The sequence below is a fragment of the Melitaea cinxia genome, chromosome 17 (genome assembly GCF_905220565.1).
Source record: "Melitaea cinxia chromosome 17, ilMelCinx1.1, whole genome shotgun sequence".
Taxonomy (NCBI): domain Eukaryota; kingdom Metazoa; phylum Arthropoda; class Insecta; order Lepidoptera; family Nymphalidae; genus Melitaea; species Melitaea cinxia.
Window position 1 is genome coordinate 8,532,648 of NC_059410.1, and position 17,246 is coordinate 8,549,893.

General features: G+C 30.5%; 1 protein-coding gene across 1 annotated transcript; it reads right to left on the reverse strand.

Moving 5' to 3' along the window:
- Positions 1-1,157: 1,157 nt before the first annotated feature.
- LOC123661856 (proton-coupled folate transporter-like) lies at positions 1,158-15,971 on the reverse strand. The gene is made up of 6 exons (XM_045596795.1): positions 15,882-15,971; positions 15,008-15,833; positions 14,808-14,909; positions 12,139-12,360; positions 10,076-10,232; positions 1,158-1,402 (listed from the first exon to the last, which is right to left on the reverse strand). The coding sequence occupies exons 1-6, from the start codon at positions 15,969-15,971 to the stop codon at positions 1,303-1,305; spliced, it is 1,497 nt and encodes a 498-aa protein (XP_045452751.1). The 3' UTR covers positions 1,158-1,302.
- Between the last annotated feature and the right edge of the window lie 1,275 nt (positions 15,972-17,246).

Here is a 17,246-nt window from a genome sequence, read left to right on the forward strand (position 1 = left end):
GGCTTATATATTATAAATTAAATACTTTTCAGGAAACCTAATATATACCTATCTTGATTGCTAAACAAATCAGGATGTTTTCAAGATAATTAACATGTGCATATTTTGATATTATCAAAGGTACTATAAAAGGTAACACTACTATAAAGTAACAGGTCTCAGGCTCATTATCACATCTCGGGAGAATTAGGAATTAGATTACTAGATGGATTAAAGAATTATTTATTAAACTACAGCTACCTTAGCTACACTATAAAACTTTGACAGCATATTATTAAGATGGCGGTCAGCAGGAGAACACGCAAGAATTCAGGTTTATTTGGCAAGTGTTGGTTCATGTAATATTAGAATTTCCTTGATCTATTAAGATAGAGGAATGAACTTATTCGCCGTAGAATTTATATTACCAACTTTATACGACGTTGCTGATGACATTGACAACTCAGCACACTAAAATAAAACTGGGCTGACCTTATCATTCGACCTAACGACAATAGATATAGCTGACACTTGCTAGAGTTGACACCTCATCAGAAGCACTACGGACAAATGGTATAAAGAAAATGACGATCAATAGTTAGATACAGGCTACCTAAAAACAGGATTATTAACACTTTATTTGGGATTGCTTTATAAACAAAAAAAAAAAAACAATAATATACTGAATTCATGCGCGAAAATTATCGAGTTGCTAGTGTATGACCCATACGAACACTATATACATATTTATTTATTTATTTATAGACAACAACAAAGTATACACCATATTTTAAGTACATATACAATAACAGTAGCATATAAGTGTAACTTTAATTATTGGTGATAACTATATTAAAGTTGACTAACATACACTAATAACATACATAAATAACATACAAATGACGAGAACTGAAGATAGTGTTTTGCAATTAAATTTGCTACAATAAAGGATTGAAACAAAGGAAATCAAAGAATTAAAGAAAAATAATTTGTAATAATAATTGTTTTTGTGTCGCTAACGAAAAAAACCGATTTCAATTACATCAACAAGTACAACGTAAGTAGACGAACAAAATTAACAAACGCACTAGTCGTCTCTACGATTTTCGAGGGATTCCCTAGATTTCTCTGGGATTCCATTATCGGATCCTGGTTTCCTACATCGTACAATAAAAAAAAAAATCGGTCGAATTGAGTAACCTCCGCCTTTTTTGAAGTCGGTTAAAAACACTAAAAACTGACCACTTTGCTGATAAATACAATTTAATCACATATCACGTAGATTATAATTATATTAATCCTCGTAGCAATATATGATATATTTCAAAGAACCGTAACCGCATTTTCGTGAGCGAACATTTCTTTCGCCTTCGGGTCTTTAACGACATCCTTCTCTTGCCTTTTATGCATGAAGTAAAGAAATCTGAAAAATATTTTTTTTAAATATTATTTCGTTTGAAAACACACAAAGTAACATAATATATATATATTCATCAAACATCAAGTCTCATCACCACATTATGTCCGATTTGAATTTATTAGGAATGGAAACGTGAAGTCAAGAAAAGTTCTCTTTGAGATCAAATTTCGACGCACATATTTGTATATTAATCATATTTATATTTATACAAATGTTTATTTCGTAACTGGGTATCAGTCCTGTCCTTGTGGGTTTCTTCACCGTGTCTCAGAGAGCACGTTAAGCCGTCGGTCCCGGTTGCTATCATAGACACTTGATAGCCATAATGACTCATAGTAGGAAATATAGCCGCCAACCTGCAGTGGAACAGCGTGGTGGATTAAGCTTTGATCCTTCTCTTACACGGAGAAAGAGATCTTTACCCAGTACTGGGATGTTGTAAGCTGAATCGTTATAACGTCAATTATATACGCTTCAGCTTGTAATATCCCACTGCTGGGCAAAGGCCTCTTTCCCAAGGTCAATTATATGGGGAGCAAAAAAATTTTATCTATTAAAACGACTCCCAAATAATATCTCATGCTACAAAATTAACAAGTTTGCATAGTATGGCCCTAGAAAAACATCTATTTAATCAAATTAGCTCTTTTGGCTTATATGTCAACCTTTTAATTAACAGTTATACACACACGTGGAAGAGAAAGACATTAAAGAATTTAAAAGAAAAGATGATAATTGCAAGGCTCGTGAACAACACCGTCCTGTCAAGCCAGCGTTCCGGTCATTTGCCAGTCGCAAGTTGCTACTAAAAGTTCGCAGATGCAAGATGGTGCGGAAGACGTGCGTAAACATGTCTACCGTGTATGTAAAACTTGTGAAGAAGTATGCATCTCAATTTTTATACCCCGTAGTGGAATCGTAGTGGATTCGCAAATCACTTGTAATTATTAAAAATAAGAAATAAATATTTAACCTTTTTATCAAAACCTTTAAATACGTGTACAGTGAAACTAGGATTAAAAATTATCATTCAAATAAAAATATAATTTATAGTACAGCCAAAACGAAAACCTTTTTCCAAAGAAATAAACAAGGAAAAAACAAAGTCATTATTATCACATATACGTTATATACTAAAATTAAAGTAAAAAACTCATTACAGTTATTTCACAATATTTTCCGATCTAATCCCATTTTAGCCCAAAATTAGAATTAATGAAATCATTTTATTTTCTTGTTTCAAAATGCATAAGCTACTGATCACAAAATTCGTATAAATAAATAAATTACAGTGTCAAATATATAAATACTTAACACAGTTAATTGATTTATGAGATGACAAATTGTCTTTAAGCTCATAATTTAGTTAGACATTTTTACACGTTTGAACCGCATTTAATTTCAATACCTGTCAGATAGTTTGACGTTTACGGTAAGTGCTTGGTGTTTTGGGATAATAAAGTAAAATTATATTGATTATGATTTTCAATAATAATTAAAGGGGAAATTTTGCAAAACTCTAAAATCATTTGAACAACATATATACTACATTGGCATAGAATTTGTTGGTATTATGCAGTATAGATGAAGCAGAAATATCATGGAGATAATTAAGTGAAAAAATAAGTTAGTTTGATATACAAGCGAAGCTTTGTATAACAACATCAACATCATTGTAATAGAATATTGCTTTAATTGAAACACTGTATGTTTGTCACTTTTTAACATTATTTGAATTCTTCCCTATACGATCTTTAAAGTATTATTGAAAACTGTTCACTGATAAAATGGAATATTTATTTCTAAGTATCATTAACAGTATAGAATAATTTATTTTGATGTAAGTGGAGTATTCATGTAAACAAAAAATAATCGATATTATGGTACCCAACTACCGCTACGTTTATCTATTTGCTCGTTCACATTAGCGATATATGAAATAGTCCTTTTATATAACCAGGCGTTTTTTTTTGTTGTAAAAATTTTTCTAAATCGACTACTTATTTTATAACTATTTTGTAAATTTGTTTCAGTTAACATAGTAATAACTTGTCATGTGATCATTTTCTGAAAAAAAAAATTATAGTATTAAATATATTGAAATCCAAATAATTGGGATATATCTGGGATTAATTTATTTTGAACTTCAAAATAATATAAATGAAATAATAAATTTTTAGGACTTTTTTGTAATTCGATTTTAAGTTAAAAATAAAAGGTACTGAATAAGCAATATAAAACATACGTTCAGCGTATGTGTATGGAATCGATAGATAGGGAGTAAATATATAATTAATGTAAACTTGCGTTACAAGTTTCTTGACATTTGTTCTACGTGTTTTACTGAAAGGTCTTCGTTAAATAAAAAAGAGGACACTTACAGACTACTTACGCATGCCGTACTTCTTTACTTTTAATATTATATTGGTGTCGATTAAGGAATCGACATTAAATAATTTTTCAAAATTATTCAATTGTTCAATTGTCAAATTTTTCAAGCGATATAGCCATTTTTAAGTTGACTAGCACCTAATTTAGTATGATTTATTTTGTCAAGGAGCGTGGCTAAGCTAAGTAACAGTGATGACTCTTTATTTTTTTACTGAGAATAGACTATAGTATTAAAACTCAAAGGCCCACCATTGTTCAATTTAATCGACTTAAAAGTACTTACTGCCCAGGTGTCAAAAGTTCAACATCAAAGCGTCTGAGCAAAAAAAACAATAAAGAAAGGGAGTTGGCTTTATGAAAATCCTTAGCTGACGTACTACAAATATTACTTTAAAAGGTAAAAAGGAAAATTGCTTACAAAAGGAATGAGATCAAGAAATAAAATATATACAAAATTGCATATCACGACATGGTTCACTTGCAAAAAGCTCTGAGACCACTCAGAACCTTAATCTGCTATTTTTATTTTTTTATTAAAGCAATCCATTTTCATTAATTTCGTCATGAACAAATGACCATATAAATATACTGAGGTAAATTGTGAAAAACGTAAGTAGGTACGTGTACGTAGTACAGCTGGGTAAAGCCCTCCTTTCAAATAGAATATAGACTCTATATGTTTATGTTTGAGTACTCTATATAATTGAGAGAAACGGTATTAGATTAATACGCTGCGTTGCTCTACTATGAGAGATAATTTTACTACCAAGTAACGATCGTACATGAGCATTTGTACAAATAAATCCGCATTTCATATAAGTCTTCCAAATCGATTGCTTTTTTATGTAACATCAATCAGTGTCGACGTTAGCCTTTGCGAGGCGTATTAGGAACTAATTTTACTTTGAAATAGAAACAAATAAATGTACGTACCCCGATGCGTGTTTAAACTTATCAAAATTTTAGATTAAACCCTTCTACAATAATCACCATTAAATATATACTTTTTAAACTTTACAACTGTTTAATTATGAATAAATCTCCAATCTTTAGATTTTAATTACGTATTATGTAGGTGACTAAAAGAAATAATTAATTTAAAAATTAAGTGCTTTAAGCATTGTGATCTTTTGAATTATCACCAGATATTGATGACCTTTCCAACACAAGGTTCGATTTAAGAAAAGTCCAGCCTTCATTACGATTGTGGTTTTCATGACACTTTTTATTACAACGATTACCTAGTCACTGATATCGATCAAAGTAATGATAGTTGGAAATTTCCTTCAGCGGGAGCCCCTTAGCCATTAACTGTTTTATTTCTGCAGTGATTTACGAACCCGAGTCATATCGTCGTTTAATTTATTTTACGGGAGACTGGTAATGAAACTGATCGATTAGATTAGAGTTAATCAAATCAACTTTAGGATTTATGTCTATCCAATATTTGTAATAAAAATGCAATCAAACATTATTTTTTGATACTCGAAATTATATTAAATTAATAGAATAACAGCAATGTATTTTATATATACACATTTCTAGATAATAGTTTCAATTCGAAAACTTAACACAAATTTCGATTCAATAATTGCTAGTAATAACAATACTTTAAATACTACTTAGGATATTAACATACTGTTGTAATATTCTGATAAGATTAAAACAATTTAATAACTAATATTTAATACTATAAATGCTAGATTATTAATAATAAAAATATTTTATTTAATAGCTTTTAACTGCAACTTCTTATGTGTGGATTCCAAATTAGGTATTATTATTTTATACGTTACGTGTGTTAGCTGACCTAAACATATAAATACACCATGTCTAATAATTAATTACTTGATAGAAACTGCATTTAATTTCACAGAAAAACTTTTCGTAATACTAGAGCGGGCGTATAATAGAGACAAAAATATACATTAGCGTTTTATTATAATTTTTTTCCAACATAAAAAACCTGTTTTCTATTTTTCTGTTTTTATTTCTTTTGTAGAGGCATTCGCTCTTTACGTATAAATCTATATAAATTATGTTATTATGCCGAACATAATTATATGGGATATTTTATATCTCAATATATGCTAACTTAAAATATTACAGTTATAACATGATATACGTTAATTAACAAAATATTAGTTGTTTTACAAAAGTTTTGTGAGGACAAAGTATGGACCTATGTGGAAACTATGCTTTTACAGAGAGAATTTTAATGTCACAGGCCGACACGTAAGACGAACAGGACACATACATATGTAATCATCATCATCATTCCAGCCTATTGCAGTCCACTGCTGGATATAGGCCTCCACAAGTTCGCGCCAAAAATGTGCGAACTTATGTGTTTTGCCCATAGTCACCACGCTGGGCAGGCGGGTTGGTGACCGGAGGGCTGGCTTTCTCGCACCGAAGACGCTGCTGCCCTTCTTCGGCCTGTGTGTTTGAAAGCCAGCAGTTGGATGGTTATCCCACCATCGGTCGGCTTCTTAAGTTCCAATGGTGAAAACAAAATCTAAGCAAAGGCAGTAAACTATGTTAGTTTGAAAACTAGGCCGAGTAGCCCGTTGGCGCAGTTTGTAGTTCCCCGGCTTTCTGCTCCGGTGGCTGTGGGTTCGATTCCTATTCCCTTCTATATATATATATATATATATATATATATATATATATATATATATATATATGTTTATCGAAAAATATGTAGTTATAACAGTCGGCTGTTACTAAGTTATAACACAAGCATTAAGTTGCTTACTTTAGGAACAGACGGCCGTGTGTGTATGTTGTAGATATTCATTACATGGCTTTCATATTCATTTCCCAACTCTAATTTGTAACAAATACTAAATAAAAACTTAACTACGAAGCATTTTCAATTTAATAAAAATAGAATATTCTTTTTTAAGCAAATCACCAAATAGTTCTTATTTCAAACTGTACTACCAATTAATTACTTTACATAATAATATATATATATATATATATATATATATATATATATATATATATATATATATATATATATATATATTATAAACGTAATAAACTCGTCTAATGGTACGACACACGGAATTCGAACATTGAATCGTAATTAAACATTCGATTGTCAGATGACGTCATTTGTTTCTATACAGCTTTACGGTACGTAACGCTGTATATTACATCCGTGATTTAGAGTTTTTGCAATAATTTTACAATAAGACATAGATTGAACTGAGAAACTGATTAGGTATGTTGGCCGTATTTATATCTATGAAAATTAAATATATTTTAAAATTGAAACTTCGAAGTATATTAAAATACTTATTTAAATGTTTTACTCTGCCGAGTATTTATTCACTAACTTCGCAATGATATGCATTTGTTTCTATACAAGCATATGCGATGCAAATACTATCATAATATTTAAGCGCATCTCGACCACAACCTGTCCGTATTATAACAATTCAGTATTATGTTAAGGTGCACCTAAGCATGCGCTAATTTTCACGAGCTTTTAAAACAAATTGAAACCAAAATTTTATTATTCCTAGTCATCTTGAATATGCTATTCAATAGTAAAACTATATTATTGTATACTTGTTGATGATATACGCATGAATCTATTATTTTTATTATACCTGTATAATTATACAGTTCCTAATGATTAACAAAGTTCAAGTTAATCATTGAAGAATTTCATGATACATCATTATTCCTCATTAAGATGTGTAAATGTAAAACTCATTAGTTTAATTTCAATGTTCTTTTTTTAATTTTATTTATAACCTTTATCTAGGAAAGCTCAATACTGCCAAAGCAAATTGTGTGTAACATTTAAATAACCAAATTTACAAAAATAATTATAGCTTTAGAAGATAATTTAAAAAACACAATGACACGCCCACTCATTGTGTTGTAATTAAGAGCCATTTCACAATTTTACGCTCTGCAAGTTTAGGTAAATTTGGTCGCATCGCGCGAGTCGTACGAGCCGCGCGATCTTTGTGCTAGTACGTATAGTGTGACAACCAAAAGACCATCGTGATCATTTTCTGATGTATAATAAAAATTATAACTATGGTATAAAATGTTTTTTACATAATTAATTTGTTAAAAATTTCAAGTATGTTATATAACAACAGTCAATAAATTTAAAATAAAATTAAAAAAATCAATTTTATGCGACAATTTTTTTAAATTTAAAAATTTAATTTACGAATGAATCTAATATTTACGATATGAATAAAAAAGCATTTAATGACATCGACACCGACAAACATATTAATTAACAAATAACAAGACAAACAGATTGAAATGCCTATTTGTATTGATAGTGTGAGAAAAGAAAATTAAATTATACATTTGTTTACAGAAATTATCATTATATTATTTTACAGTCATTTTCGTAATATGTTTATTTTATTATGAAAGTATCAAATGCGTTTTATCCGCTATAACAACAGGCGCTTGGCGCGTGTGAGCGAAAGAGAAGGCTGCGCAGAATTTGGCGTGGACCTTACCTCTAAGAGCGCTAGCGCTCGACTGATTTACCGGGCTTGATGCATGGCAATATATACTATCTTTTTATTATTTAATATAAAATGTATTAAAAATAATTACATCTTTTAATTATTTTTTTTGTATTCCTTAATGATGTAAGTTTACTTTGATGAAGATAGTTCGTTAAAATTTCTTAGGTTTCTAAGAGAAATATCGCTTTTAAAATTGTACTTATTTGGAAAATATTCGTAACTTTAAATTTTTTTTATCGTTTAATAGAGATACAAATGGAATAAAAATCTATGATAGTGGACAACAAAATTATATTCCACATATTATGATATTTTTTTAAAATGGTTTCAACGTAGAGGTTATTGAAAAGTAGGACTTCAAAGTATACATTGCGACCGTTTACCCAGGGAGGAGGCTGATGAAAAGGTTAATAATTTTATACACATAATATAAATCAAAATTCTGATCTGACTATGGACTACAACAAAGGTTGCTCTATTATATTTCAAGAATATAAATTACATTATTGCATCCAACACTGAGATTAACGACGTCAAAATATTACAATTTCGCGGATTGTTACCGATTTTTGTGAAATGGCTCTTAAGACAGCGAATAAAACGGTTTTTTTATCTTATTTTTATAAGACCTTCCATCCTCGTGTTTCCCTTTGTTCGAAGTAATTTTTGCGTGTGTTTAATACTTAGTTCATAAAAATTAAGCTAGTCAAATTTATTTTTAGTAATAATAGCTGTGTGGCTACGGCACTAAAGAATTTAGCCACCCCCTCTCTTCCCGTGGGTGTCGTAAGAGGCGACTAAGGGATAACAAGGTTCCACAACCATCTTGGAACTTAAGAAGCCGACCGATGGCGGGATAACCATCCAACTGCTGGCTCTGAAATACACAGGCCGAAGACGGGCAGCAGCGTCTTCGGTGCGACAAAGCCAGTAATGCGGTCACCAACCCGCCTGCCCAGCGTGGTGACTATGGGCAAAACACATGAGTTCATGTTATTTTTGGCGTAAACTTGTGGAGGCCTATGTCCAGCAGTGGACTGTATAGGCTGTAATGATGAATAATAGTTTAAGCTTTCTGATGGTAAGTTTGTGTGTCAGTGAGTCAGATATGGAACTTTTATAAGCATATAAAGATCATGGTTTTATATAAATTACCTTTAGGCATATATACATATGCTATATACGAATAGAATAAAAGATCGATAACCTAGTTTTGTTGAGTAATTGCCGACTACTCACTGACTAAAATATACTCATTCTCTAATATCTAGGTATATGACCGGGGTTCGACACGGTTTGCAATATTAAGTAGCTATTGTTAAGCACTATTAGTTTATTTTGTAATTAAAAATGTTTTATAACCTACAACATACTAAATAAAATGTCCACCAAAAAAAAAAAATATACTAGATCAGACTAATTACTGCAGACTTTCATTTATTACATTAGCATTTTACATAAATCTTTTGGGTTTCATTTGATTGTATAGATATAAAAATACAAAGATTTATATAAGCTATTAAAATGATTCCAGGTAATACCAGGTACGTAATGGGAGACTTCGTGGGATCAACAACTTATTTTTTTTTTTACTGAAAAGCCCATTTTCTGATTGTATTTCCGGTTTTCTGTTGAATTGAATTAAGTTTCACCTAAAAGGTTCATCAAATATATATTGCGTCACGTTTCGTATTCACTTCATTGAGTGTCATTTGTTTGTCTAACTTTTTATATCAATTATGATTACCATTTTTTGTAGTATACTTACATGAATATGAAAATCGCGGGCAGAGTCATCATGGCACCTAGAATATAAAAAGCTCCGAGTAGCGTATCAAGTGTTTTTGCGTATAATGTACTATATATAGGTATATAGATGATCGGTAGTATTGCTTCCACGACACCCAATATCGAGCACATTTTTCCTGTAAAATAAACAAGTGTAAGTAAATATAAAGTAATTGAAATAGACGACAAGCTTTTGAAACTAAAAATTTAATTTAAAATCTTCACATTAATGATTCAGGACGATCACTTAAGAGACGTTTAATAATATTTAATATTATGTCATAGGCTACAAAACATATCCAATGAAAATGTATTAAAACAAAAAAAAAACTCAATATCGAATATTATAAGCTTAGCATAACGATAAAAACAAACGGACTCCATGATTTTACTAGTAACAATGGATATATGTAGCTCGTAATAAACCAAATTATAGAGATTTACTTATAAGGTACAAGGTAATAATTTGAGTATCGATTGTACTTGTTGTACCAGAAAAATACACAATTTTAAAGAATGTTCTATAATCATCAATTTATTTTTTTATTCTGTGTACCTTTACTGACTTCATTGCATATAAAAACTTATTTTAAAAGAAAAATATGTGAGGGGATTAAACAAGTTGATTTTGTCATTGAAGTTAAATTAGGAATTATTAATAACATTTTATAATATAATAAATTTTAATATTATATTAATAGATTCACCACAGTATACCAAAACTTTATCCGGTTGTGAAATAGCACATATGTATATCTTAAAGTGGTATATCCACGGGTGACATCAGCATCTTCGAATATTTTTATCTCGAAAATTACAAAAGCTAGTTTTTTTTTTTTTAATACAATAATAAAGGTTTAATTCGATAATCGATGTGATGTTACGCTTTGTCAAATTACTCCCAATACCAATTTTAATCTATATCTATACATCTATACAAATAAATAAAATTGGTGTGTCTATTTGTAATATTAAAATAACCGCTTTTTACTAAATGCGTACGGATGTATTGCGCGGTACATAACTAAAATAACATTTCTTACAATTTTTGTCTTTCTTTCTATATATCTGTATATTTGTCTGTCTGCCTGTCTGTTTGTTCTGGCCAATCTCTGAAACGGCTGGGCTAATTTTCACGGGACTTTTTACTGGCAGATAGGCTGAGATAGCTGATGTATTAAGATATTTATTTTAGAAATTTATTTATTTTATAACTCTGCGAACTGAACAATAACTTTTTTGTTAAATTCCACGCAAAAGAAGTCGCGGGGATAGCTACTAACAAATATAATTCGAAGTTTAATTTGTTCATATAAGACTTTTTACTTGTTGTTCGGTTTATTTTCATATATAGGCGAATGAAATCTTCCAATTTCTCTAACAACGGTATATCAAGATTTCACAGCTCCTGTCACCCATTTTAAGTAGTAGCATAATGTTTCATAAGAGTTTATATCATAGAAGATTAGGTTTTTTAATGCATAAACGATATGACATACGTATTAGAAAAAGTATTGAAAGATAACAGCGTTAAAACAAACAAGTAGTGTTTTCTGCTTGACTTTACACACCTTATCTTAAATTAATTTTTTAATTATTAATTTATATATCTTATCTTTGTAAAGTATGTGCGTACATTATTTCGAAACGACTGCATTAGATATCTATTTTTTTCATGTTAAGCATGTATAGGTGAGGGGTAAGCCTGATGGTTCGCGTGGCGATACAGGCCGCGGCAACGCATCGCCACGCTATAAGATGAAATATAATTACGTACTATACTATACTTTATAATAATTGAGCTGTCTCATTTTTTGTATAGAAGTTTTTAATTAAAAGTTTTTTATAAAGAAAATAAATGTTTATTAAATGTTTCACATCTGCCAGCCGTCACGTGACGACTCAATTTTTGAGTCTTTTATTATCTAAACAAGTTTTATGTAAAAGAAAATTTAAAAAAAAAATCAAAGCATTCACGAAATAAACGTTTGCCGAGTCAAGTACTTTTAAAATAAATATAGATTATTCATTTACATTACTTACCAACATCATCAGGTTGGACAACTTTAGTGCCTAAAGATCTGACAACAATTGAACCAGTATTTCCGAAGAAATCTATAACAGGTGCAGTGTAAAACCACGTTTTATTTGGTGCTAATCCATACATGAAACTTGATAGAACTTTGCTGGACGTCGCTATGGCACCGAGAAGGTCATCGTGGATTTTTAAATATTTACTAAGTACTACTGCTGCAGTGGCTGTACCTAAAATTAAACAAAAATACTTTAAATGTATAATTAAATAATTGTGTTTGCTCGCAAACGAAAAAAAAACCGACTTCAATTACATCGACGAGTAATACAACGTAGATCGACGAAAAAATAGTCAAGTAACCACGCGTTATCAAATATTACTCAAAAAGCAGTTATCAGATCTCGATAAAATTTATATGTGACCACATGATAAACATCAGCTTTCTATTAAATTAAAAATTATTAAAATCGGTATACCCAGTAAAAAGTTATTGCGGATTTTAAAGAGTTTCCCTCGATTTCTCTGGGATCCCATCATCAGATCCTTATGGTTTCCTTATCATGATACAATGATGATCAAACTACGGATATCTTCTTTCCAACAAAAACAGAATTATTAAAATCGGTACATCCAGTAGAAAGTTATGCGGTATAATACAACGTAGGTCGACGAAAAAAGCGTCAAATAAAAACGCATTATTAGATATAACTCGAAAAGTAGTTGTTAGATCTCAAATAAATTTAAATAGGACCAAATGACGCACACCACACACCACACCTTTCGATTAAAAGAAAATTTGTCGAAATCGCTCCACCCAGTCAAAAGTTCTGAAGTAACATACATAAAATCAAAATACAGTCAATTGAGAACAATTGAGAACCTCCTCTTTTTTTGGAAGTCGGTTAATAAAGAAAACTCAAATATCACTGTTATTGTAAAAAGGGATTTACATAATTTATTACAACCTAAAATTTTAAAAAAAATACATAAAGTTACTTTCTACGTAGGTTAATTTCATCTAAATAAAACTGAAATTTTTATTAAATCAATTAGTATTTGATAATTAATTTATTTATTAAATCAATTAGTATTTGAAAAAAAACTGTTCAAGTGATTATTGTGCATTGAACTTCAAGTTGATGAAAAAAATATATTTTTATTATTTTACCTAATTATGTACAAAGAAATATTTCGATTTATTTATTGTTCTACCAAATGTATTTTATAAATATCATAAAGAACTTGTAGGTATACATATTCTTATGTATGAAAGTAACTATAGTATGTATGGTTATATATAAAATTTTGTATATGTATGTATGTTATGTATAAATTTAGTATATTTACTTTTTTATATCATATAGCTTGTAAACTTCATGACAATTCGTTATCAACTCTTCTTTTAAGCTTCCCTACCACTTTTTGTTTTCTCCGCCCTGTCCTTATACCCTAAGGTCGTCTGGAAGAAACCGTTCTTAGCGATAAGACCGCTATAATTGCACTGTATCTGTCTTTGTATGTGTCACTTTTTTGTTACGTTTCTTTATGGTGTACAATAAAGAGTATTTATTATATTTACTTTTATTCAATAGATTTCCTCATGATATGATAATTTTTAAATATATTTATAAAAAAGACAAATAATAATATTTAAAAATATTTTTTTTACGTATAACAAATTACCTAAGGCTATATTTTGATTTATTAAAGAAATCACTATAAAGTTCGTAATTATTTTTTATAGTAAAACAAGCTTACAAGATGATATCATTAAGTGTTTACATCTCAATCGTGAGGCTAACGTGATTGTAATTATATATCAAATCAAATCTGAAGTTTATTTAAAATTATATTCAAATTATTTGTTATAACAAGAAATAACAAACAATTATGATATAACTTAATTAGTTTTGAATTTATTTTTCGTTGTTGCTTATGAGAGGAAAAGTTTTTTTTTTTCATTGTAATTGATTCATCCATTCCCTCAAAACCTGACGGATTTAAAAAAATCTTCCATAAGTAGGTAATGGCTACGTTATCGCTGAGTGATGTACGAATTACAATTTCACAGCAAAAAAACGGAACCGTGCAAAATCATGCAGTTTGCCCTCACATCCATACATAAAATTGATAGTCATGACAGTACAGTGAAAAACTGTAGGTCTTTAAGTGTTAATAGCATTTAAGAAATCTTTATAAAAACAAAACAATGCGTAAGAAAAAATTTAAAACTTATATTCTAAACTGTAACCAATACGTTGAGGAGTCGAGAGATTGAGCTATAACACTTTTTCTCTATATTTTTTTATTTATTAAATTTATTTATAATCCTTATTGTAAACAACAAAAATCAAAACAATAACATATTATAAATAAGAAACAGTGTGTAAAGGCGTTCGTATCGCAAGCATAGTGATCTCATCCAGACAACCTTTGGGCATATAGGACACGGCATAGTGAAAGCGGTAGGGAAGTGTACAAATAGTGAAGAAATGTACTAGAAGGACATTTATAGACTAAAAATTACTTTTATTGTAACATAAAAATTGCAAATTAAATTACACTACAAGCTATTAGTATGTTCACTAAGATTTAAAGATTAAGATTAGAGCGTTAAAATAATCGAAGCCTTTTAATTTTTATAATTATTACATAGTAAATTTATAACATGACTTACCGGCTATTCCCATAAGTACAAAGTACGTTGAAAATAAACTGAATTCTACTAAATCCATGTTGAATTTTTTCAGTGTGTATAAATATAACACAGCATTCTCACCTAAAATTATAAAAATAATGATGACCAAAATTACATTTTCTTTTATTTTAAAACAGTTATAATTTACATAGTACTGTTTTAAAATTTTAGATACTTACCGTGAACTGGACCAATGACAAGTATGTGTGCCCAAACAATTAACCATATTTGAATAAGTACATTTTTTGGCGTGAGAAACAGAATTGAAAGTGTATCTGTAGCATTTTTCGGGTGAAAAAAGTCTTTGATTTTTTGTAAAAAATGTGTATTTTCAGTTTTTACACACTTCATGTCGTGAATCCTAAAATGAACGTAAACGAAACCGAGAGCACAAAAAAATGCGTGGGTCCCGAATACTCCATAGTAACCAACTTCTTCTGTTAACACTCCACTGATCGATGTTGCTAATGGTACTCCCAGGGTTACGATGACACTCAGACATCCCATTCTAAACGTGCGAGACTCGACTGTTGTAACATCTGCTACGTAACTGTACGAACCCAATAATGCTATCGGGAAACCACCCGTGAATGTTGTTGGTAACGCTTGTATCAATCCTGTAAACCATAAAGGCCATTCCAGAAAGAAATAATTTGTAAAAATCAAGCCGATGGCACCAATAAACTCCCCAAATATTGGAATTAACATAAGATATTTTCTATTTCCCGTTCTGTCACTCCACGCTCCAACGAATAGTGTCACTATAGCTGGTATTGCACTTTGAACCGGCTGCTTCCAGCTTGTCATCTCAGCTACCATTGTCTGTGCTTCACCTAAGGCTGTTATTGTAATATTTTCACTGAAATCACCAGATAGAGCTTGCGCACAAACATATTCGGTATAATTAAGATCCGCACGGCATGCTTTTAGCAAGTTAAATTGTTGTACCGCTATTGCTGTTATTACGTTTGGCAAAACGAAACAAAATAAAAATGGTTCCACGGTAAAAAACAAAATGAAGTTCTTGAATTTAGTTAAAAAAGGCGTTTTCACTTCTTTTTCCACTTCACCATCACTATTATCAGTTCCATTATTGACTGTTTTAACTGGTAATTCGATGTCATTGTTTTCTTTGTTCGCCATTTTTCACATTAAAAATATATAATTAAAAATTATTTTCTATATAAAATATATTTGTGCACGTATATGTCCATTTGTTTGTAGACGTAAAACTCAAATACCGAACCTCCCTCTACCTCTTAAGAATCAAAGAAACTCGTTTGGTTCTTCAAACTATATGTATTTTATTTAGTCTGTGTAACAAACATACTGTTATTATATAACAATTCAACCTTGAAGATGAGCATAGATGTCAAAGTTCGTTATTAATTATTAAAATATATATTTGGACTTTTAAACCTTTCGATTTCTATATTTTTATTCTAAAAGGACTAACAAATGGATAAAAATTATTAATGTAAAATCCACTTGTTACAATAGGAAATAGCAATTAAGTACATACCTTTGCTGTGTGGCTACGGCACTAAAGAATTTAGCCACCCCCTCTCTTCCTGTGGGTGTCGTAAGAGGCGACTAAGGGATAACAAGGTTCCACAACCACCTTGGAACTTAAGAAGCCGACCGATGGCGGGATAACCATCCAACTGCTGGCTTTGAAACACACAGGCCGAAGACGGGCAGCAGCGTCTTCGGTGCGACAAAGCCAGCCCTGCGGTCACCAACCCGCCTGCCCAGCGTGGTGACTTTGGGCAAAACACATGAGTTCACGTTATTTTTGGCGTAAATTTGTGGAGGCCTATGTCCAGCAGTGGACTGTATAGGCTGTAATGATTGACATACCTTTATTATTTACATAGTTAGTACAGAAGTACACAAATCACAAAGGACATTCATTGACTGTCGATTTCATTTGAGGATAAAGTTTTATCCTGCACATAAGTAACGAATAGACTTTAATAGCAGAAGGTACTAAGGGCCATTAGGGGCTTTTTTTTCTTAGTTAATAAACGTCACACTTAATATAACACACATTTGTAAATAGAAATATCTCATAAACATATTGAAATTCGATGGTAAAAAAGAATAATGTATCGAAAAACTTTTATCTATTGCATATCGTCATCCGTCAAATAGCGTTATCCATAGGCTTTAGCTTTAGCTACAGTTTACTGTCAATAGCTCTTTATGCCACAGTGCTAGTCACGTAGTCACCATATTCCTCCAAAACGGCTGGATCGATTTTTATGAAATATTGTGTGCATATCGGGTAGGTCTGAGAATCGGCCAACATTTATTTTTCACACCCCTAAGATAAAAAGGGGGAGGGGTTAAGGAGGTTAATAACATATATGACAAAACAACTTTTGCGGGGTCAGCTAGTATATATGTACATTAGAG